The sequence below is a fragment of the Malaclemys terrapin genome, chromosome 5 (genome assembly GCF_027887155.1).
Source record: "Malaclemys terrapin pileata isolate rMalTer1 chromosome 5, rMalTer1.hap1, whole genome shotgun sequence".
NCBI classification, from domain to species: Eukaryota; Metazoa; Chordata; order Testudines; family Emydidae; genus Malaclemys; species Malaclemys terrapin.
The window spans coordinates 86723654-86747889 of NC_071509.1; the positions used below are offsets into that span (position 1 = coordinate 86723654).

Below are 24236 nucleotides of genomic sequence, written 5' to 3' on the forward strand. Positions count from 1 at the left end.
GCATCTATACATTATATTGTCAGTTGCATTTATATGGTTAATAACCCCAATAAAACAAACATCAAACTAATTTTAAATGTTTGAACTTTGTAAGCATCTCTCTCTCTCACACACACACACCTACCTTCAGACAATATGCATGCACGACTCCTATGGCTTCCAATAGGAGTTTTGCCTTCAAGTGGACTGTAACTTCAGGTCCACAATTTGTAAGCAGTATTGTGCATTGCTGTAATTTAGTGACCATCTTCTGAGAACAGTTTTGGACACTTTTAGTAACACGTTACTGTGTTACATTGATATTGCTGCACTCCACTTCAACTTAAATCCAAAACACATACAGCCTCTGCAGAATAACAGACCTAAGAGCTAAACATGACTGGCTAATTATAAATGTGCTTCAAGATTCTCTTTTACAAATGATTGCTCTTTTGCTGATATAGAAAAATATATGTTTATTTTGTAAAGAGAGTTAGAATAAATAGCACATTATAATACCCTACTTTTGGTATCAGTCTGTGCTGTAAGTGCCTAATGTTGGTGCTATTTTTAGATGGTCTATTCCTATCTTTGAATTGTGAAATGCTAACTTCCCAGCTAATGTATTGTCTCATTTTGCAAAATTAAGTAAATAAAATACTGGTGTGGACTGACACATTTCCAAATAAAAGCTTTTAAAATTCATGCTAAACATACCTCTATACAGAATATATTCACCACTCAGTTAGGGTTACCATATTTCAACAATCAAAAAAGAGGACGGGAGGAGCCCCGCCCCCGTCCTGTTCTAGCCCCGCCCCTGCCCCTTCCACTCCCTCCCACTTCCTGTCCCCTCAGAACCCCCAACCTTCCCCCCCACTCCTTGTCCCCTGACTGCCCCCTCCTGGGACCTCTGCCCCTAACTGCCCCCCAGGACTCCACCCCCTCCCTAAGCCTCCCTGCCTCTTGTCCCCTGACTGCCCCCTCCTGAGACCTTCCCCACATCCTAACTGGCCCCCTAGGATCCTACCCCCTACCTGTCCCCTGACTGCCCCAACCCTTATCCACACCCCCACCCTCTGACAGCCCCCCCCAGAACTCCTGACCCATCTAAACCCCTCTGCTCCCTGTCCCCTGACTGCCCCCTCCTGGGACCCCTGCTCCTAACTGCCCTCCAGAACCCCACCCCCTACCTAAGCCTCCCTGTTCCTTATCCCCTAACTGCCCCTTCCTAAGACCCCCCCCCAACTGCCCCCCAGGACCCTACCTCTTACCTGTACCCTGACTGCCCAAAACCTTATCCACCCCCTCCAGAAAGCCACCCCCGAACTCCCGACCCCCCCCCCCCCGTTCCTTGTCCCCTGACTGCCCCGTCCTGGGACCCCTGCTCCTAACTGCCCTCCAGAACCCCACCCCCTACCTAAGCCTCCCTGTGCCTTGTCCCCTAACTGCTCCCTCCTGAGACCCCCCCTACCTGTACCCTGACTGCCCAAAACCTTACACCCCCAACCCCCAGACAGCCCCCCCCAACTCCTGACCCATCCAACCCTCCCCCCTGCTCCCTGTCTCTTGACTACCCCCCCCACCCCAGAACCTCCCTGCCGCTTCTCTGACCCCTGGCCCCCTTACTGTGCTGCAGAGCAGCGTGCTCGGAAGCGGGGGAGGGGAGCAGGGTCGGAGCTCCAGACTGCTGGAGGCCGAGGCGAACGGAGGGAGGGAATGCAGGGAGGGAGAGGGAGGGAGAGAGAGGAGGGGACTGGTCTCAAGTTTCAGGGGAGAGGAGGGGGAAGTGAAGGAAGGGCTCTGGCTGCCGGAGCCCATGCGAGTGGCACGATCCGGCAGGCTGCCCTGTAAGCCGCGCATGCTCTGCATGGGGGGGGGGAAGTCCGGACATTGACAAATTCCCCCTGGACGCTATTTTTAACTCAAAAAAGCCGGACATGTCCGGGGGAATCCGGACGAATGGTAACCCTAACTCAGTTAAATGTTTCCTTTAAAAAGTGGCAGAAAGACAGAGATAAACTATATCCTCACAGATTCCACATTCAACATCCTCTGAAAATCCCATGGTGACTAATTCTAATTGACTATCAAGTAAAAAGATTGCTGGGTACCAGGTACACACTGGACACTTCCTGCTTGGGTCAAAGATTGCAAACATCCTGCACAGTGCTGAGTGAGTCTTTCATTTTTCATTAAGAAGGTGAATGTAATTTTCAGAGACAGCAACATTGTCAAGAGGATCCCAATTTGCAGATCTTTAAATTTATAGTCAATCCATTAAATCACCACTGAAATTAGGTAGAAGGGCAAAGAACTTCTGAATGGATTATATTTTGTGGAACACTCAGTGGATTCCCTCTTAAACAGCTTTCATGTGACATTTTTTCCTCCTGGATTCTGAAGTGGTCTCAGTGTCCTTCAGTCTCAATTTATGCTGTCCTTATGGCTGCTTCGATCTGTATTGTGGTTATTTAGTTCATGGTTTTTCCACTGAATGCTTGTTCCATTCATTGGCACTGAAGTCACTAGACTTTTGGATCGGTAGCAGCAACAGCAGAGACATGACTGGAAAGAAAAAAGATTCCAAATAACATAAATCTAGAAACTCTCTATAAAACTATATCCTGTCTTCAAACGTGTGCATGGGATTCCAAGTGAAGAAGTGGGAGCTGCACATAGGCAGAGTTTGGCCTTAAAAATCCAAGTGATTCTGTAGTTGCCCATCTCTATGACACAAAATTAAGGCCTGACCTTACACTCCTTATTTAGGCAAAATTTTCACTTCACTGAATGGGAATTTTGCCTGAGTAAGGTGTGCAAGTTGAGATCCCACCACACTCCTCAAGTGTAATGCATTCCACTCTACAGCAGATGATCCCTTCCTGTTCTGCAAACTAAGGCAGTGTTCCAAGACAAGGTCTAGTAGTAGCAGACAGGCGGGGGTGAGGAAAAAAAGAGATCCTCATCCTCTTTAGATTCTCATCCTTTCTTTCCCTCCTTCTTCATCCCTTCCACCCTCTAAGAAGCAGAGAGAGTAAGAGCAGGAGCAGACTTTTTTTTTTTTTTAGCCAGGAGAGTGGTGAGGATGGTGACTCAAGCCTATGATGCTGGATTCTGCACAGGCTGGGAGGCTCCATTACCTCTTTTGAAAAGTGCAGCAGCACAACCTGTTCCCTCAGGCTTTCTCTCCCCTCTCATGGAAAACAAAGTCTGATCCTAGGCAGGTGGGATTCGTGACTCTGCTCCGGAGAGGGAAGAGGAATGAGGACTGGTATTCCAGCAGCAATAGCAGGACTAGTGACCTCTCTGGGACACAGCAGCAAAAGAGTTTTGCAGATAGGCAGAGCTAGACTTAAGTTAATTGTATTGTGTATCTGTGGGTTGGGATGTAAAATAACGGTATTGATACTCAGGTAGGGGGATAACTTAATTGTAATATGGGAGGGTGGCCTGAATGTATTGTTTTTGGTATGGGAGATGTGGGGGTGGGTTATAGTGAGGGGATGAGAGGCATAAATTAATTGTATGACAGGGTGGGGGATGGCCTGAACTAATTGTACTGGAGCAGGCAGAGGGACTGAATTAATTATATTGGAGGCAGCCTGGGTAGGTCCAACTCTATTTCCAGCCCCAGTTCTCCAGGTATCCAATGAGAGGTCCAGACAAAGATCCTTTCCACAAACCCACCAGTCCCCAAGCATCCTGGGCAGGGACTGCCCCCTCAGCCCCCTGCAATTTGTAACTGCTTGCAAACCTGGTTTTATTTCATTTATAAAGTGTGGAAATATCCAGGGCCAGCTCCAGGTATTTTGCCGCCCCAAGCAAAAAAAAAAAAAAAAAAAAAGCTGGAATGCCGCTCAAAGGGCCGGAATGTCGCCCCCTTGAAGAGTGCCGCCCCAAGCACATGCTTGGAATGCTGGTGCCTAGAGCTGGCCCTGGAAATATCCTAAAAAACCCTCTAAATTAGTGCATGCAATGCTGAACAAAACACAGGTGTTCCACATTGTAACCATTTGTCACGTGATTCATTGGCTTGTGTCACACATTGGCGGGTTTGCTTTCTTTCCTTTGCATATAATCCTAACAGCTAAGGAAACTATATTTTGAAGGGTCAGCTGGTTTCACAGTCCCCTCCCCCCGCATTCTACTTCAGTCTACTCTGCTCTTCACTCTCATCTTCTCTCTCACTTTACTACTTTTGTTGTGAATGGATACTTTAGGAAGCACCAACAACAGCAATCTGGAGGTACAGTGTGATAAGTAAAGGAGGTTACTTTAGCCCTAAATTTTCAGGTGTCCATTTTGAGTTCATGTGAAAAATGGACTATACAGCTGTCCAACAATTCTGAAAGCCATTCCACTTTATTTAACTTCCAGAGTTTGGATTTAGTTTCCTAACTTTGGGCTTCCAAAGTTGAAAATTTGAGCCAAAGTGTGATTTCCTGATCACAGGCAGATTAGGATTTCTGCCAGACATATTCATCATTCTGAGTAGATGCTAATATTGGGAGAAATATGATCAAATGAATTCCACTCCATGTATGCGCATTAAGTGGGTAGATAGTATCTAAGATGTACATGCATAGATCACTGAATGTTTGACTTGGTGGAGTTTGTCAAAATTCTATTATACTGGTTTAGTATCTACACTGCCTGGATAGTTTCAGCTCTCAGTCTGGTATGTGTGCTATGTGACCTTCTAGCTAATAAATTAGATAACTTCATATCTTTACATGCTCTTCCTTAAACTTTATAAATACCTATATCATCATTAAGTACTTTAATGGAGCATGTCTGCGGGACAGCTACATAAAAATGTCTCATGCTAGAAGTCTTACCTGGAAACAGTTTTTAAACTTCTTGCTCACAAAATAGAGAGCTATGGGGTTTATACAAGAGTTCATGGTTGCCAGGTTAATGCTGATGTAATCCAGTGGCAACAGGAAACTAGACAACAAAAGAGAAAGTAAAATAATTACAACTCTTTACACATTGTAAGGGCACAAGCATAGCACATGGATACTCTTCTCTGATGTATAGGCCAATTCTCTACGGTCTATACTGATCTTCTAGCATAGGCAATGTATCCGCAAAGGCCTGTCTGAAATAACTAGTCAGACCGTCCAGTTTGGAAAAATGAGAAGAAGGTGAACATAATGGCAATGGTCCAAATTCTGCTCTATCATGAAACCTCATTGGAATGGAATCCCCTAAAACTGAAGGATATAATGGAAGGATCAGAAAATGGAAGAGTCAGCACTTATAATCTTCTAGTGTCTGGCTCTGACAGGTTAAGTTACCAGTTCTCACAGCTGCATGAACAATCACATTAAACTCTAGGTAACATATCACCCTATATTTTTTCATTCTAAATGGTTGAGGTAAGAAGATACAGTACCTGAGCAGTTCACATCTGTTAGGGTCCCTTTCATTGTATACCATTTTCTTCAAAATTCGGCTCAAATGGAGAGGAAACCAGCAAAGGGCAAAAATCACTACCAGACAGAAAACTGTCTTTGCAACTTCTCGACGCTGAAGGAAGAAAGCAAGTAAAAAGATTACTGATACATGTCAGTCACATTGCTACATAAGGGCAGGGAAGTGATAGCAGCACAAAAATAGGCAGTCTAGATAAAAGCATGCACTTAAGATTGCTCCTGCAAAACTCATGTTTATTCAGGAACAACTATTAAATTGAGGGGGAGCTTTTCATGAGCAGACTACAGGCTCAGGCCTTTACAGAAGGTTTCACCTGAGTCTTGTCAATGCACATGTCCTGTCCAACAGGTGTGGGTGGGTTAGTGAAAGGAATTGTATGTGTGTGTGTGTGTGGGGGGGGGGTTCAGAATATAGTTGTTGCCTCTGCAGCTGCCACTGGAATATAACATGGAGGGTAAGCCAATGTTGTTACAATTTTCAGCCACATTACTCCAGTTAATCTCCTAATATGACTTAATATTATTATTGCTTCTTTCTTTTAATAGCAGTTATCAAAATATGAAATCTGATGTAACTTTGACTTCTGTGCTAAGAATGGGGCTGCTGCAGCCAGGAGCACAATTAAGCATTAATGTGGAGGAGGCTGTGTGAGGAAGGGGAGAAAGTGAGAGAGCAAAAATGATAATTAAAAAGACACTTTTTTATAAACTGAGGCACAAATCCACCTTGGCTGGGCTTTGGAGATCACAGCAAGGGGAAAGTAGTGGGAGGAGTCCTCCCCACACACTTCTATTTCTAATGGCTGGAGTGGACTCTGGGGTCCTAAAGCCACTTGCCCCATGTGGGTAAGGACTGGAGCATCTGCATGGTGGAGGATTTAGTCTCTCCTTTGGCCCACCTGACTCTGGCTCTATTCCCTTTCAAGCACAGCTGTGGAGAACACTCTCATAGAGCTCACTTTGTATTATGAATGGGGTAAAAACCCTAGGACTCACCCTTGTGCAGTGAGACTGCACAGGTACAGCCTTTAAAGGGTCATTCACAGCTGTAGACAGAAGGTTAGGATTTGAGGGGGTGAGGTAGTAATTGTAGCCTCCTTTCAGACCTTAATTGCAGGGACTTGGCTAAAGGTTTTAAAACCACAGTCCAGAAGGTAATATAGAAAAGAGCTGCAAACCAAGCAAAGTACGGTCTGATATTACTGTGAGTGACTTTGCACCGTAATCAGTGTTTACACTAGACTTCTTTTTGCCACTCATGGTTGCAATGATGGGAGCATCAATGTAAACAAGACATTGATGTTTTTAGCACTATCTAAAACTGTTCAGAGTAGGTGTAGATGAGAGAGTGGCAAAAATGCTGATGGCGGCCTGAACCCTGTCTACACTAGTGCTCTTACTGTTTCTGCCAGTACAACAAAGGTTTGATTTCTTCAAAAAGTCTAGTATAGACAAGGCCAAAGTGTTTATAACTAGGATGCATGATCTCTAGCTCTTTTCAAGATATGTAAAGTATTCAGCTGTAGCTAAAGTGGAAAGGACCAGCAGAGCTTTATGTTTAGGGGTAAAAATTCAGAAAACATAAAGCTCTGCTGGTCCTTTCCACTTTAGCTACAGCTGAATACTTTACATTTCTTGAAAAGAACTAGAGATCATTTTGCCAATTTTTGCCAAATCTTTGTAGCAGCATTCCAAGGAATTTAGCCAGTAGAGATTTAAGGTTAAAGAGTGGGTGAGCAAGACTCTCACACTTTCTTAGGAAAGGAAATAAACACTGTTTAGGCTCTTGAACATACAGTCTCCAATATCTACCTATTCTATAAATTACTCTTGTGTTCTGGGTTTGGTTGAATACCTCAAGGTCAGAAGTCACCAGTAGCCTCACTTTCTATTTCTGGAATTTATTTTATTAAAACCTGTTTTGAAATGTTTATAAACCAACTTGCAGACACAGCAGCAGTGTTTTCCCGACCTTGGATTCCCTAATATTTACCTGCTTAAGATGTTCGCTGAGGGCAATTCTCAAATTGCTGTTCCTTCTGTTTAACATTTCACAAGTCATTAGTGTGTAAAAGACAGCAGTACATGCTAGTGGCACACAGAAATAAAATCCAAACAGCCACCAATCCTTTGCGTTTTTGTAAAACTGAAAATGAGAGAAAAAAGAGAATGAATTCTCTCCAAATGCAATGCAACGGACAACAGATATATAACGGAACATGTGGTGGTTGATAGTGGTTCTTCTGAGCCTATTAAGTGGAGTGAACTTTGTGCATTCTTGTTCCTTCTAAGATGTGTTTGTGGTGGAGTAGGATTCTGACTGTTTGCAGAAGGCATCATCAAGACATTTCTCAGGGAACAAGATAAATATATCTAATTCCTACTCCTGATTTACCATCACTTGTTAATTAGCCCAAAGTTTTAAAGGGTTTGAATTAGTAATAAACCTGTAGTATAATCTCCATAATGGTGTGACTAAACTTATCCCTTATATTAAACTAAATAGTTATAAGTTACAAAGTTACAATCTGTCTTGGGTTGGAAATTGCTGCTTGAGGAAGTGCTTGCTGGGTATTTATGCTCATTCATGTAAACCAGTGCTCAACACCACACAACTGACTTGCCAAATTGAAACAAGCTGCAGGTTGACTCCTAAGTCCCAATAATAACTCAAACACTAAACTGCATATTAAACCTCTAGGATAACAAGTCTTGATAAGAGCCTTTCTCAGCAAAAGTCATTTACCTTTTAAGGCTCCTGTAAACTGTTTTGGATTCCAAAATGGGCAGGTTAAAAATGTCTTGTAAGTGTAATCATCCTCTGCTATCAGTGGATAGATTACTAGTTGGTGTGCTTATATAGTAGGCAGATAGAGGCCACTTAATGTGTGCTTGTCTGGAAAATATGAAGCTTAAGATTGGCTGCTTCCAATGGCTTCAGCTGTCTGGTTAGTTTTAACCCTTTATTTACCTGGTACGTGCGCTATGTGACTTTCATGACAGGAAATCAGGCCCAACAATAATTTCTCAGTATTTTCCTATGTGCAGTTAAACTGCTGGTAGTGATTTAGGAGGCATATTACATTTGACAAAACATTTACAATTTTATTCCTCTGTTGGCAGCTATATTTGCACACTTGAGGACATGCTGTATTCTATTTTTCCTTTTTAAAGAAGAGCTGTTTTAATAACCAAAACTCTCCATTGAAATATGACATTTTAAATGCTTCCTGTCTCTAGGTTATTAGTCACTGAGCTGGATGTGTGTAAAATGGGACCACCCCCTTCTTTCTCAAACACTTTCCCCTAGCTTGTTTATTCCTAACGGATATGATCTTACTTGTAACATCACAGTTCCCGCACCAAAATATCAGATGTTAATAATGGAGGATTATGTGTCTCTTAACTACTGTAGAAAGAAGTCAGAGGTCTGAGATCTTGTTTACGTATATTTCTGAATAGTGCTCAGCTTCTGAAAAGGAACAAAATCAAAGCTATATTCCAGATTAATTGACGTCCATTTAATGAGGTTGATTTTTTATGCACTCCATCAGTACAGCCATGGGTTACATGAGAGAAAACATAAGTTACCAAGGAAAAGCTTTCTCTCTGCACAGGTAGAAGGAAAGGAGGGACCACTGGTCATAGGCCTGATTCTGAAACCTTTATACATGTTGACTATCACACAAATATTCCCATTGAAGCCAGTGGGACTGTTAGTAAGAAAGTACTACTCAGGATAAGATTTTCAGAACTGGGCCCAATAGCACCTCTCCTCTAGAATGATTTTGGGTCTTAAGTAGGGTTTTAAAGCCCAGTGCACCCAATTTCCAATGGACCTCCCCACTAGCTAGGATATAACCAGGTCAAACTTCAGTGAACTTACTCCTTCTCCTGTTGCACAGATAAAGTCCAGAACTGAGATCTGAGAGGTGATATTGGGAGGGAGGAGTAAAGGAGATAGTTCAGGAGGACGTCTCAGGGGAACAACTTTACGTTACAGATGGGACTTCATAGGAGCACACCTAGAAAAGCCACTCAGGGCATATGATGAATCAGCACACACCCTTAGTGCATTGGCCAAACCCCCTCCCCAGCTGACTTTCTGAATTGTATTGGTTGGCTCTTTTCTCATCATCACCACGTGGAGGAGGGGTGGTGGGCTCTTTGCATAGCTGTATTCTCTGTGGGCAGAAGTTCTACCACTAGGGATGCACAGCCTGGATTCTGGTAGCAGAAACCCAAAAGAGAGTCAAGCCTCACATTTTAAAATTTTTGCTGCCTGGGCTGGGCAGGTGGAGATTGCCATTTGCCTCCTTGTTGGCAGAGAGACAAGGACTGAGAAGACACACACAGAGATAATTATTTTCCCTGCTACAGGATGTTCCTCCAGATCATGCTTGAAGCATCTTGGTAGGGGAATGTAGGGAAACTTGCACTGCTGTTACCCATGGTGGACCTGTTCTGTGCTGAAAAGGAACACCTCACTTTCTAAAACTCCCATGAGGACTACATGAGTGTGATAAAGAAAAGTTCAAATGAACAACAAAAAATACACCCACATCCTTGACCAACTTGTAGACTCTGTATGCAGCACTTACTTATAAAACCTACAGCAAGATGTCTGTAAATGATTAATTAAGGAATCTGAGCTGCAAGAAGCTTACATCAAAGTACAAAACTGGGCTGATTTAAGAAAAATAGGCATCCTTTTGTTTGCCTTGTAAGTCCACGTGGAACTAGTTTTCTACAGGAAATGTGCATTTTAAACATGTTTCCTAATGCTCTCAGCCTCCTGGGATTCATGTCCTCACATGAGTCGTTCAGGTCTTTCAAAGGATAATGCTTTAAGATCAGATTTACTTTTATTAGCTGTGGCTGAATATGGGGACTCATGACTAAAATTGAAGTTCCCTATTCTAGTTAATCTACTTTTGTATGAGTCTCAAACTTTAATGGATAAATAAAGCTTTGTTTCACTCTTCAGTCTCACATCCTGCAAGAATCTATATTCTAAACTGTTGATTGCAAAAGAAGGAACTTTGATTACTTGAATATTATACATACCATCATAAACTTGTTTGTAGCATTAAGCATGCAGGTAATATGATTTTCATCTTTGTATCTGAAAGATATCATGACAAAACCGATTGCTTCTGGAATAGCCAGTATAAAGGAGAGAATCCAAATGGAGAAAATTTCAATAGCAGTGATCATGGGGACACCAATTCCCTGAACACGACTCCAGGAGGCAACTGCTCTGTACCTAAAATAAAGAGATAAGCATGACATTCCAACCTATTTTCTTTATTAAGATTTAGAGCTCTTGGGTTGTCTTAACATATCAGGGATGGTTCTAGATTCCTTAAACTCCCTCAGAGTGGCAGCCTTAGATCTGTGTTACCTAAGTGATAACAGAGGACCCTACTCATCCAGGAAACCTACCACCCATAATGCCACCAGCAGCATTGTGGAACAGATCAGGAGGCTGGTGGTAGACAGCTGGATGCAAATATTTACATAGGGCAGCACTGTATCTGCAGGCAGTTAACTAATATTTTATACCCAGAGTAGGGTTGTCAATCTTCATAGACTAAAGTACTGAAAAAAACCCCAAAACAAAACCAATTACAAGCAGGAAAACATGTGTGTTTTGTTTACTCGGCTTAAAGTGCAATCTTCCATTTATTTTAAATGCTAAAAATACAGGATTTTATAGTATGGGGCAATTTCTAGCCTGGCCTCAGAATACAAATAGTAAGGGTGCTAGATAGTGCTATTGACAGCATATCAATTCAGTCTCAGTACCTACATCACTTTTCCTATGAGAAACTGAAGCACAGGGTAAGAAAGTTTGAAAATAAAATCCATGCTAAAAACAGTACACTTTTTTCCATAATGTTATCCATTTAAAAATAAAGAGGTTACCAGTACTTTTCAGAAACAGGCTGTGGTTCTCTGGCAGCAACAGTATATTGTCCCCCTGTAATAATCTAAAGTGGCCCGGTGGGCAGAATTCTTTAATCTATTCAGTTCCACTTTGCAAACTGTTTATACTTAATTTGTTTGTTTACTTCCCCAAAATAGTAATAAATAAATATAGTATAGTAATTCCAGATGGGGAGGTATAGGTTTTTCATACTGTCTGTTGAAGAAGTATTTTTCTGAAGTTTGGAAAACAAAATAGGAATCCTAGAAATACTGTCCAACTCCTTACACAATAGTTATGTACAATATGAATATGGGCCCACTGAAACAGTAAAAATACCAATGGGAGATGTTGTTAGTCATTGTAGGGCCTGGTGGAAGTTCCATGTACAATCTCATTAATGTGATGGTGGACTTATGAATTCAGTCTCATACAGCAAAGATGTTTGGGAAATAGACTGAATCAATGGATGCAGGATTGGGCCCTTACTCTCAGAGGAAAACTATTGGATGGCAGGACTGTAGAATAATAGCAGAGAATATAAAAGTGGAAGGTGCAAAGTGCTCAGTTTTTCATCACTTTAATAGAATACAGACTAGAATATCTCTCTCTGGTGTATACTACAGGCTCATACAGCATACTTGCAAGACATGCTGGGGAAAGGCTCTTAGTCTTAAGTTATATAAGCTCTTCAAGATATTAAAACAAAATAGGCCATTTTAGACTTGCAGGGGGAAAAACAAAAGAAAAACTCAAAAAAACCTTATTTGAAATGTATTCCTATGCTCTGAGAATGCCTTAAGAGTTTAGGTGATTGCTCAGTCCCTGGAGGGCATATGAGACAAAGCTATAAGATCATCTAACTGAGCAAACTGTATTTGAATGATTTAGGAAATTACCCTCGGTAACAGAGCTGACTGAATAGCCAAAGAAATTTTGCCATAATATTTATTCACTTTCAAAATCAAGTTTGTTTGATCATATCTTTGACCCTTTTCAGTGTTGCTTTGTGAAAAAATTTAAAGTGCTTGAATTTTATTAGCAGGAATATCCATAGAGGGAGCATTTCAGCACATGTACATGAATATTAATAGAAACTGAACTTTGAATTATATGTTTGTAAAATTCTCATTCAGTTACATAAGTCATGTGATATTATTTCAGTTCCCCAATTGATTATATATATAACTAATACTGTATGTAACTGTGAACTGCAAATTACAGTCAAGTACGCTATCTGAAGTTCGTGCTGTTAGTTACTCATGTAACTTTTGTAATTGAGTGAATTGCAAGTTGTGAACCTAATTCTCTACTTCCCTACACTTTGTGCAGTCATTTACACTTGTGCAAAGTAAACTATTATTCAGAATTGATCATGTTTTACAACCTTTTTGCACAGCTGTAAATCACTGTACAAGAGGGAGGGCAGTGGAGAATTGGGTCCTGCATATTCAGTTGTGATTTTTGCAGCTCACAATTCAAATTTCTCATCAGATCAAGAATTATTTATTGAATTTGAATAATTTCAAATAAAGAATAAATTTAATAATTTGATTATCAGAATTTGTTGAATTTTCATACAGAAATTATATGGTCAGCTGTACTCAATTGGTACAAAGATAACTTCAGTAAAATAGTGTACTGTAATTTTACAAGTGTGTGTACTGTGAACTATTTAATACAAAGGATCTTTGTCTAGCCCCCAACGGCCTATAATTAGGAGTGTAAAAATGTTGCAGAGTTTTATTCCTTCAAACTTACAGAAATATAGTATGTATATCAGGGAAGTATAATAAAACAAAGGAGCATAATACATTGCATTCAATTCCCCAACCTAAAAGCCATGTGTGTGTTTTCTGACTTTTCTTTTTCTTTTCATTTTCCTTTTCTTGCCATCAATGTCTAACATATTCTATTCATTTCCAGATTTTTTTCTTTTTTTCTGCATTTGTTATTTTCTCTATTCTTTGCAAAGCTCCGTCTTCTTTCTTTTCAAGCTTTAGCTTTCCTATTATGTTGTTTACCCACTTGCTTGCTCCTATATCATATTGTGTCCATCCCTTGCTGTCCTTCTCCTGTTCTCTCTACTTTCTTTTACTCTATACAGTCTTAATTATTTATCCTCACTTGGTCTTCATTGCCTGTAACCAGTCCTCCCTACTATTTGGCATGTATTTGGGTAAACTATGGCCCAGGGGCTCCATCCGGCCCTTCAGACATCCGGCCCTTGAGCTCCTGCTGAGGAGCAGGGTCCAGGGCTTTCCCCACTCTGCGTGTGCTGTGGCTCCATGCGGCTCCCAGAAGTAGAGGCATGACCCCCCTCCGGCTCCTATGCATAGGGGCAACCAGGGGGCTCCGCACACCACCCCCACCCCAAACCCCCGCAGCTCCCATTGGTCTGGCTACCCCTCTGTGTAGGAGCCAGAGGGGGGACATGCCACTGCTTCTGGAAGTTGCTTGAGGTAAGCACCGCCCAGAGCCTGCACCCCTGGCTCCCTCCCGTGCCCACTCCTGATCTAGTCTGATCTTCTGTATATAACAGACCTTTAAATATAACCCAGGCAGTGTTCCCTCTAATTTTTTCCACACGTGTGGAATGAATTTTGTTATGTGCACCAGTAGGGAGGTGATGTGTGACATATCACCTTTATATTGGTGCACATAACAAAATTCATGGTGCGGGTGTGGGGTTGAGGGGTTCAGAGTGTGGGTGGAGGCTCAGGGCTCTCCCCGCCATGACAGCTCTGGGGCTGGGACCGCGGGATACGCGCCCCCTCCCCTGGCCATGTCAGGTCTGGGCCAGGATTGGGTTTGGGCCGCCCCTCCCCCGGCCACAGCAGGTCCTGACTGGGTGGTTTCCCTGAGCGCCTGTGTGGCACTTAATAGGCTGCTGCACAGCTGCGCAGCCGCACAGCTTACAGGGAACTTAGCTGGGTACCCCTGCATTGAGCCCAATAGTTTGTGTTTGGGTATATGCTCCAAAAAAAGCATCCCGTCTTGATTTGAAGACATCAGGAGATGGAGAATCCACCACTATCCTTGGCAGGTTGTTCCAATGGTTAATCACCCTCATTGTTAAAAATGCGTGACTTATTTTTGATTGGAATTTGCCTCACTTAATCTTCCAGCCATTGGTTCTTATGCCTTCCTCCACTAGAATGAAGAGCACTTTAGTATCCGGTATTTTCTTCCTGCAGAGGTACTTGTACACTGTAATCAAGTCATTCTCAATTTTCTGTTTGATAAACTGAACCGACAGAGGTTTTTAAGTGTCTCAGTGGAAGGCTTTTCCCCCAGGCTTTAAATTATTTTTGTGTGTTTTTCCTGCACCCTCTCCAATTTTTTGAAAAGTGGACATCAGAACTGTATGCAGTATTCCCGTATCGGTCTCACCAATGCTGAATACAGAGGTAAAATCATCTATCTGCTCCTACTGACTACTCCTCTGTTTATATAGAGGTTAACAAACATTATGTAATCATCACAACAACCCTATAGTAGTAAAGTACTACCATCCCCTTTTACAGAAGGGGAAACTAATGCAGAAAGGGGAAGTCATTTGACCAAGGACAAAGAACAAGTTATTGTCAGAATAAAATTTAGAGTACAAATACTCCCTTGCTTTCATTCCTATGCTAACTCCACTAAACCACACTGGTTCCCCTGCTACTGATCTGTTCTTTTTGGGAAGAGACTGCAATGACTGCTCACTGGAAAAGCCAGCTCAGCTGCAGCCAGTGGGTGGTGGCTGGGAGGATATTTATGGCGACCACTCAGTGCTGTGGTTTATTGGCATGATCTTACCCTTCTGTAGAGATACTGAAAACTGGGCTACCAGATGAAAGCATATCATCTGGAGTGAGTTCCACACAGTACAGTATGCAACAAATGCTAAATGAGACCTTACACATACGGGATAAGATCCTTACCTTTACCCTTCACCTTACAATCATTGTCTGGGACATGAGCAAGAGTAAAAAACTCAGTGGGAAAAAAGAAAACCCTTAGTGACCTAAGTTTTCCCATCATTAGGCAGTACTGTAGACATAGCCTTAGTCACAGTCAGGCACAGTTTAGAAAAGACTCAGACTGTAGTCATCACCATGAACCAGAATTTAAAAATGCCTGACAGGGATTTGCAACAAATGTGCATTTCCTTTAAAGGGTAAACGGCTGGTGTGGCACTGTTTGTCAGCCCCTAAAAACCTTCTCCACATGTGAACAGCATTGTTCCCCGGGGCATAAACTGTTAAACCTTAGTACACCATCCATGCAGGCCAGTTTCTGTGTGGGCATGGGTAATGGGCAGGGTCTCATAATAGACAGATATAGTTAAAGGCAGGGACAATCCTTGCAAAAAGGAGCAAACTTATGGTTCCTAAATCAGGGTTAACATCCACAAAAGATGATTAGAGGAGCAACAGTGTCCAAAGATGTGGAACACTGGGTTTTTCTGATTAAGTTCTGCCATTTGAAGTCAAGGATATATGTGTAATTGACACCAACTGTGGGGCTTGAAGCATAAAACAAAGCTGTTTTATTAATGACCATGTATAACTTTTCCAGATATTTAATTACCTATTTCTCTAGAGAAGTAGTAGATAAAGCAGCAATGCTTTGTCTTGGCTTCCCTTTCAGATAGAATTTCTCTGGAGTTTGAATCAGTGTTCAGACTTCTTTTCCAGTAAGATCTCAGATTTATTTTGTATTTTAACAAGGCTTTTAATATGACAAAAGAGTTTGGAGGGTTTTTTTTTTTTAGCTTGTTACCTATGAAAAATAAGAACGATTCTTGTTTTGGTAATTTACAGGGCTAATTGGTCATATTTTACTGGAATATATTCATGTAGCTTGCTATGTGGTTTCAACAATTCTAAAATTCTTTCTGCTGCTAACACTAATTTGGAAGTTCATAACAAACAACCCATGATCCATTTTTACATATAAATTTGTTATTTTGAATGACAAAAGATGTCCAATCATCTTTGATAGCAAGATGATAATAGTTGTTTATGAATACTGTTATTTTACTTCCAACCCATGTTTCTGTGCTTTGCACAATAAGACCAATTAATTTGGCAATAACAAATGAAACTTTTACTTATGTAACACATACTTATTTTGTTCTCTGCTTTACTTTCACAAGTTCTAGTTGAAAATGTTGATAACTTTGATACACAATTTGTCCACAAATATAAGAAATGATGTTGTGTTAATGCAGTGATGCCAAGCTTAAAGCAGCACTTCCAAAAACTACGTTGGCTTAGTTTTGCACCATGGAAAACAAGATGCACAATTAAAAATTTACATAATCCACAATCAGCAAGGGTAATTTAGTAGTATCTGTATCTGAAGTGGAACATAACATTGCGCTATTACCTCATATTTCTTTAACTGCACCCCAAAACTGAAAAACTTAAAACTCCATCCAAATACTGGGTCTGAGCACGGGAAAAATAATTTTATCTCCCAAAAGATGTGGGAATGATATTTGCCTCAGTGTAAAACTTTGAAGTAGAAATGTGAGATCGTGAGAGAGTGCTCTAAGGAACAGATCCTACATCAACAACATATGTGGAATGTATAGTTTATGGGATAAATTCTGACCAGTGCAATCCCACGGGGCCCCACGCTACTCTCACTAATACTGCAGTAAATTGGGAGTAAGTTCATTGTAGTTAATTATCACATATATAATACTTTACAAACATTAACTAATTAATCACCAAAATAACCCTATGCTATTTCTATTGAAGTATAAAGCTAGTGTGTGATTAGAATCAGTACTGTAACTCCTCGCTTAATGTTGTAGTTATGTTCCTGAAAAATGAAACTTTAAGCAAAACGATGTTAAGAGAATCCAGTTTCCCCATAAGAATTAATGTAAATTGGGGGGTTAGGTTCCAGGGAAATTTTTTTCACCAGACAAAAGACTATATATATATATATATACACACACACACACATACACACACACACGGAATAAGTTTTAAACAAACTATTTAGTACTGTACACAGAAATGATGATTGTGAAGCTTGGTTGGGGTGGTGAAGTAGGAGGGTGGAAGAGGGTGGGATCTTTTCCAGGGAATGCCTTACTGCTAAATCTAGCACTCGGCTGAGCCCTCAAGGGTTAACACATTGTTGTTAATGAAGCCTCATACTCTACAAGGCAGCGCAAATGGAGGGAGGGGAGACAGCATGGCAGACAGACACACCCCCTGTGTGTGAGAGAGAGATGCGCATTATCCCTTTAAGTATGTTGACCCCACTCTAAGTACATTGCCTTTTTAAGTAGATCAGCAAGTTGAGCCCTGTCATGTCCTCCCCCTGCTTTATGGAGATGGGCAAGGAGGGGCAGGAGCAGGGGGAATGGGGACACCCTGATATTAGCCTCCCTTTGCTCCCCCCCCCCCCCGCACAGCAAGCAGGAGGCTCCCAGGAGCAGCTCCAAGGCAGAGGGCAGGAGCAGCATATGGCAGTGGTGGGAGGGACAGCTGAACTGCCAGCAGTTGATAGCCTGCTGGGTGGCTGCTGCACAGGGAACTTAGGGGAGACGGGAGCTGATATGGGGGCTGCTGGTCCACCCAGGTTCCAAGCCCCCACCAGCTAGCTCCAACAGGCTGCTCTTTCTGCAAGCAGTGGACAAAGTAGGTGGCTGCCAAACAACGTTATAAGGGAGCATTGCACAACTTTAAACGAGCATGTTCTCTAATTGATCGGCAACGTAACAACGTTAATCGGGATGACTTTAATTGAGGAGTTACTGTATCTTGTTAGTTCTCAACGCTTAACATTCCTCCCAAGGGTATTGTTATCCGCATTTTATATGCTTTGCCAATGATACATTATTTAGCACCTCACACTACTATAGTAAATATTTGCAGGGAATATGTTGGGGGCAAACAGACATGTAAGGTCAGATTCAAATTTCAGTTGCACCAGAGTAAATCTCAATTAACTCCAGTGAAATCAGGAACTGACCCAGAGAGGTTAATACCAACATTTTCAAATGAGGGTGTCTAAAGTTAAATACTTACATAAAAGTGCCCTGAGTTTCAGAGATGCACTTGGATCTTCCACTGACTTCAACACGTTTGAAAATCAGGCCCACTTTATTTAAGTCAATGGGACATCTACTAACATCAGTAGGAGCACTGAATGCTCTTTGAGTGCACCCCTAAAAATAAGGACACTTTTATTTAGGGACCTACATATTGATGTAGGTTCTTGAGCTTAGGCATTCAGGTTTGAAAATTTGGGCATGAGTGATTTGTCCATGGCTACAAAGAAAGTAAGTGCCAGCCAGGATTAGAACACAGAGATTCTTTGGCCCCTGTGCTGTGCTTTTAGATCATTGCCCACAATGACTTGCGCCTAGAAAGCTATTTGTCCTTTGAATGAGGAAAAATAGGGATTTTAATACATACATTTTCAAAAAAGACTAAAACTTGCCATACAACAAATCCTAACAGTAAAACTGAATCCTATATGTTTTTGAGAGTATGAACAAGATGCACTGTTAAGATATGCACTTATACCTGTGGTATAAGGCTCTCAGTTCTAGAACAAGCACAAGTGAGAAGTCTCAAAGAAGAGTGTCCAACAAAAGGATGAGAGATACTATACCTGTCCACACTAAGGGCACAGAGATTGAGGACTGTGATGCCCACTGATGCCTTCTGTATAAAGGGGAGGAATTTGCAAAGAAACAGCCCGAAATTAGAATCCTCAAATGGCCACCGCTGAGCATGAAGCTAAAGAAAGGACATAAGATAATCAGAAACTTTGAATGATAATGTAGACCGTGAATATGTAACAAACTGTAATCATGACCTATCTTCGGATCCAGCCCTAATAGTCCCAAATTCTTCATGTTTAAGCAATTCTCTTGGTAATGAATGAAACTGGGAGGTAATTCTGCTGCCGTAGAAACATGGCAGAATTAAGGAGAGTGTTTAAACATAAGTAGTGGGAGGATGTATTGATCCTCTCCAACTGAGGTAGTAACAGTTTCACTGTTAAAGGAGCCTTTCCTAAAATGCTTCAGCCACTGTTATGCACACAGAAAATCAAAGTCAACCCTACCCTGGCATCAGGGCCGGCTTTAGGACCTGCGGGGCCCCATTTGAATACCCAGCAGTGGTCCCGGTCTTCGGCAGCACTTTGGCGGTGGGAGGTCCGCTCCGCGTCTTCCATGGCACTGAAGGACCCCCCGCCACTGAAATGCTGCTGAAGACCCAGAGCGTACCCCCACCACCGAAGTGCCACCGAAGACCCGGAGCAGACAGCCGCTGGGTGAGTAAAAAAAATTTACAATTTAAAAAGGCGCCTAAGGTGCGGGGTCCTCTTAGGTGGGGCCCGATTCCGGGTAATCGGTGGAATCGGCCTAAAGCCGGCCCTGCTTGGCATAAGCTGGACCAAACCCCATGTGTCTGCTTTCACCACGGCTGAATTTGGCCCAGAGTCTAGCATTCAAGGCATGACTCCCACCTAATAATGGGACACTTAAGAGTCTAATTCTCATTGTTGCACACAAACAGATTCTTATCATTGTAAATTTACCACTTGTGACAGTTTTGGATGCTGGATTATGAAACCTGTGGAAAGATTATTATTACATGTATACAATTTGTACCATGTTATATTTTAAAGGGCAGACATCCCCCAGGTGGGCTGTGGTAGGTGACAATAGACAGGCAGTTGTAAGTGAGTATATGCATGAGTGGCAGCAGTTTGGACTAACATTTCTCTCCCCTAGGATGTATCAACATAACAAATGTGAATAAATTGATTCTTGTGCATAATTAGGGAACCAACAGTAATCTCCATCCCAGCTGTCAGGTATGCTTTGAACAAGTAAAGATGCTTACAAAGCTTTGCTCCTTGTATTACTCACACTTTTTTTCCACATCTATGAAATAGGTTATATAACTCAAAACATTATATGTAAAATTGAAATACAATGCATCTGAGCCTGGGATGAGATTCTGTCAGTGTCCTGAAGTCTGTAGAACATCATTTTTTGAAGGAAGTACAGAATAATAACAATACGTTCATTTTTTTATTTATACCCAGTCTTACTGACCAAAGGCATGAAACACAGCGCATTTGCATGACACTCTGCAAGTGGTAATCACAAATGTCTTCCATTTGTTTCAGGGGAAGGTGGGAAGTAATACCCAGTTACTTTAGAGAGTTGGAAAGACTATGCTGAGTTTCTCGTTGTGCATTACTTAATTAACAGCAATGATGGGCCCAACCAGCCTCCTTGGGTCCTAAACCTCTGAACATTTGAGGAAGTTCAGATCCAGATCTAGATCTTAATTTTGTGGATGGCTGAATTAAACGCTGAAATTTGAATATCCTCAAGTTTCACCTCAGGAAAGAGTGCACTTGTGTCTTTTTTCCCCTCTGCACACCAGCACCCAGGTCAGGCACAATCTGACCAAAAACCTTAAATCAGACCAGCCTTGTTCGAAACACTGGCCAATCACAGTGTGAACTGGTGCCAAATTAGAATTGATAATGAAACCACATGAGTTTCATGACATTTGGGTTTTGCTGTGTACATTTCCTACACATCTGCCAAGCACACACAATATTATTTTCAAATGTCAACTTAATAGCCTAGAGATACAACTGTGGCATTTCCAATCAAAAATTTGTGGTACGTCATATTCCGGCTGCCACTGAGCAAGGGCACAATGGTGAAAGGTGGGAGTAAGGAGTCATCCTTTTCTCTTGTACAGCTACACAAGAATCAATTGGAATCGTGGTGATTTAGCCTTTTGAATACAAAAGGAAAAGTGAGTGTTAGTGGGTCTGTACTCCATTATTGCTGCAGTAGGCTTAAAAGTCATGGAATAATCTTGTATATTAACTCTGCTACTAAGAAAGCTACAAGGTGAGGTCTTTGGTATAATGTCTCAAGGAACCTCTCAAGATAAAATCACTCAGAGAAAAAAACTATATAACATCTTTTCAGATTGTGTTTGTAGAATTGGAATAGATCCGATTCTCTCCAATTCCCAGCAGAGCCTTTGGACCTCTTTCTCCTCTCTCTTATGCTGGTTTTACATCATTATAACTCAGTGGAATTAGTCTGATTGCATTGGTACAAATGGTAGCAGAATGAGACTTCATCCCTGTAAACTGATACTGCCCATCTGTACAACAGCCCACTGTCTGAGTGCTAGCTTGTTTTTAGATTACAAAAATCTTGAGTTTATTTCCACAAATTCTCTTCCCCACCCTTTCCTTTCTATTTTCAGCCTGAAATCTGGGGAAAGAGAAGATCTTGGACACTTCCCAGCCAGCATCTTTCCTCACGTGAGCCCCAAACAGAACTCTGGTCACTGTGGAGGTCAGGGAACTTTTCCCAACCCTTATTGTTTATTACTGGACACCATAAAGGCATCTATTCCTGAAGTGCTTTTATACCGAGATTGGCTCCTCAGGTAAGTCTAATTCAGAGCTTTGACAATCAGATGGTCCATAAACATCTGTCCTCTTATTTCCTGACTGAAGCCCAGACAAATGATTACTCTGTGGTATTAGCTGGTTTTCAGTCATTCATCAGTGCATAATTGTTTGTTATGGGGTTTCTTGCACCTTCCTTTGAAGCATCTGGTTATGACAGGATCCTGGAATAAACTGGACAACAGGGTTTGATCTGTTATGGCAATTCCTATTGTTCTCAGCCAATTCCAAACATCTCTCCCCTACACTACTTTGTTGCTAAAACTTTTTATCTTTGGAGATATTTTGAAAATCTGTCTCTTCTGTCTGTGCACTTTGGTTTCCAGGCCATCAATTCTTCTATTCACCTTGATCATATGGTTAGTAATTTGGACTGTAATTTTTTCAAGATTACATTCCAGAATCCACATATGATGTGGATGACCATCAATGTTGGTAAAGGGAAGGTGTGTAGTAGCAGTTTTGAGCACAGGAGTGAGAATCATGACTACTTAGTTCTATTCCCTGCTGTGCCCCTGACTGCTGTGTAAATTGGGCAAGTCACTGCATGGCTCTGTGCCTCAGTTTACCAACCTTTACAATAATGCTTACTTACCAGGTTTATTGTGCAATGTTTTCAAAGTACTTTGAGTGCAAAAGCATTACTAATGTTATCAGTACTAAATAATTGAACCTATGGATTTGACCCTAAAGAGATTAAAATGAAGATTATCTTTGTCACTGGGCTAGTGCCAATGCTGTGCTGAGTGTCAAGTTGGCCTAAATTCGTTTGTCTCGGCTCCTGTTTTCTTTGGTGTCTGTAGCATTTAGTCCAATTCAAAAATGGAAGTTTCCATTATTTATTTTCATGTAATCCAATACAAATTGGTACAAAGTTGCTTGTTGTTTTGATATTGAATTTAATTAATTTTATTTTGCCCCTGCCATTTTCATTTTTCCATGTTTTGCAGCTTGTTGTAGTAGCATTCTATAACTGCATTTTAGAAGCTGGATAAGAAGTGGGCGGGGGAAGCTCAAAGTTTTGATAGTTGGAAGTTTTACTACCTGGGAAACGCAGAAGGCAGCTTAATATATTGGGATAAGCATATTATCTGAATGTTTTTTCTAATATAATAAGCAGTAAAATAGTTAATAATGTTGACAATCAATGTCGTTAGGTTTCAGAGTCAACACCCAGTTTATGTTTTGGGCTATCTGCCTACTTGGATAGACTCTACTGCTTTGGCAAATAGTAAGTTCATATTCTGAAAGTTATCTTTGCAGACATATGGCTTAGGACCTTTTTTTCTAAATGAAAGCTTAGATTTTGGAGCACAATTCTGCAGCATGTATGGGTGAATGCCGCACCAAATTCTGCAGCAGCAGAATTACAGAATAGATACTGGTAATAGCTCTGCATTGTGACATCCAAAGTAAATACTCTTTTTCTCTCTACTAATGTGTTTCAATTGTTAAAAATTATTTAATCAAAATATGACAAATTATAAATATTCCTATGGGATCAGCAAAATTTACATCTGGTTTAATCTTACTTATAGTACAGGCTACTTATCTAGTATTTCTAAATTAAAATTCACAGCTTGTGGTTGTCAGAGCTACTGGGTGTAGAGTGGGAAAAGTTTGCATATCACAGCAAAATATTCAGTATTCATTGAATACTGAGCATTTAGGTATTCAACCTGTCCTTTAAGGATCAGCTCTGATCTGGCCCATTGAAATTTTGCCCCAGTCTACACCCATCTGCCACAGTCACTCAGAATACTCGGATTGCTTCTATTTATATTTTTTGGCACATAATAGTTTTTTTTAAAAAAATGCCCCTTCAAACATTTGAAAAAATCAGTGTGTGTGTGTGTGTGTGGAGCATCTGCTTTCCTTCATTTCAGGCCCACCTCCATGTTCTAATTGGTTTACTCAGATTTTAACAGGAATATTTTGTTCCTATAACTGTATATAAAATATGTAAATACTAGAGAGAGAGGGGGCCCCAGACCAAAATCCCAGGTCTCAGTACCCCTTATTTCTGGAGCGGTTTAGAATATAAGCTTGGTTTCACTTGCTATTATACTAAGGGCATGATTCTACAAGGCACTGAGCACTTCACCTTCCCCAGGAAATGCTCAGCACTTTCAGGTGTGATCTGTAAAGCAGCACACTTGTATTTAACCAAACCATAGCAGACAAAATGCTGTCAGCTTTCCAGTGGTTTCCCACTTTGATGAAAACATACACCCTACGTACTAACTTCTGATATCCTAACTAGGATTTGTGCTTGAACCATTGTAAATAATAATGAATGATAGGATGGAGTTTCACCAGCAAGTTATTGACCAGTTCCTCTGATTCTAGCTGAACTTATAGAATGTATTTAACAAACTATAAGCCCCCGTTTTGCAAAGGGATCA

The 24236-nt window shown here is 41.3% G+C and overlaps 1 protein-coding gene across 2 annotated transcripts in view; it reads right to left on the minus strand.

Moving 5' to 3' along the window:
- Nucleotides 1-1546: 1546 nt before the first annotated feature.
- The window catches only part of EDNRA (endothelin receptor type A), a 41358-nt gene continuing 18668 nt past the window's right edge, over nt 1547-24236 (minus strand). For both annotated transcript variants that reach the window (XM_054031013.1, XM_054031012.1), the window contains exons 3-8: nt 18979-19106; nt 10488-10686; nt 7414-7566; nt 5381-5514; nt 4821-4929; nt 1547-2547 (exon numbers count right to left, since the gene is read on the minus strand). In XM_054031013.1, coding sequence (XP_053886988.1) covers nt 2407-2547; nt 4821-4929; nt 5381-5514; nt 7414-7566; nt 10488-10686; nt 18979-19106 — 864 coding nt within the window. In that variant the 3' untranslated portion in view covers nt 1547-2406. The remainder of the gene's footprint in view (nt 2548-4820; nt 4930-5380; nt 5515-7413; nt 7567-10487; nt 10687-18978; nt 19107-24236) is intronic.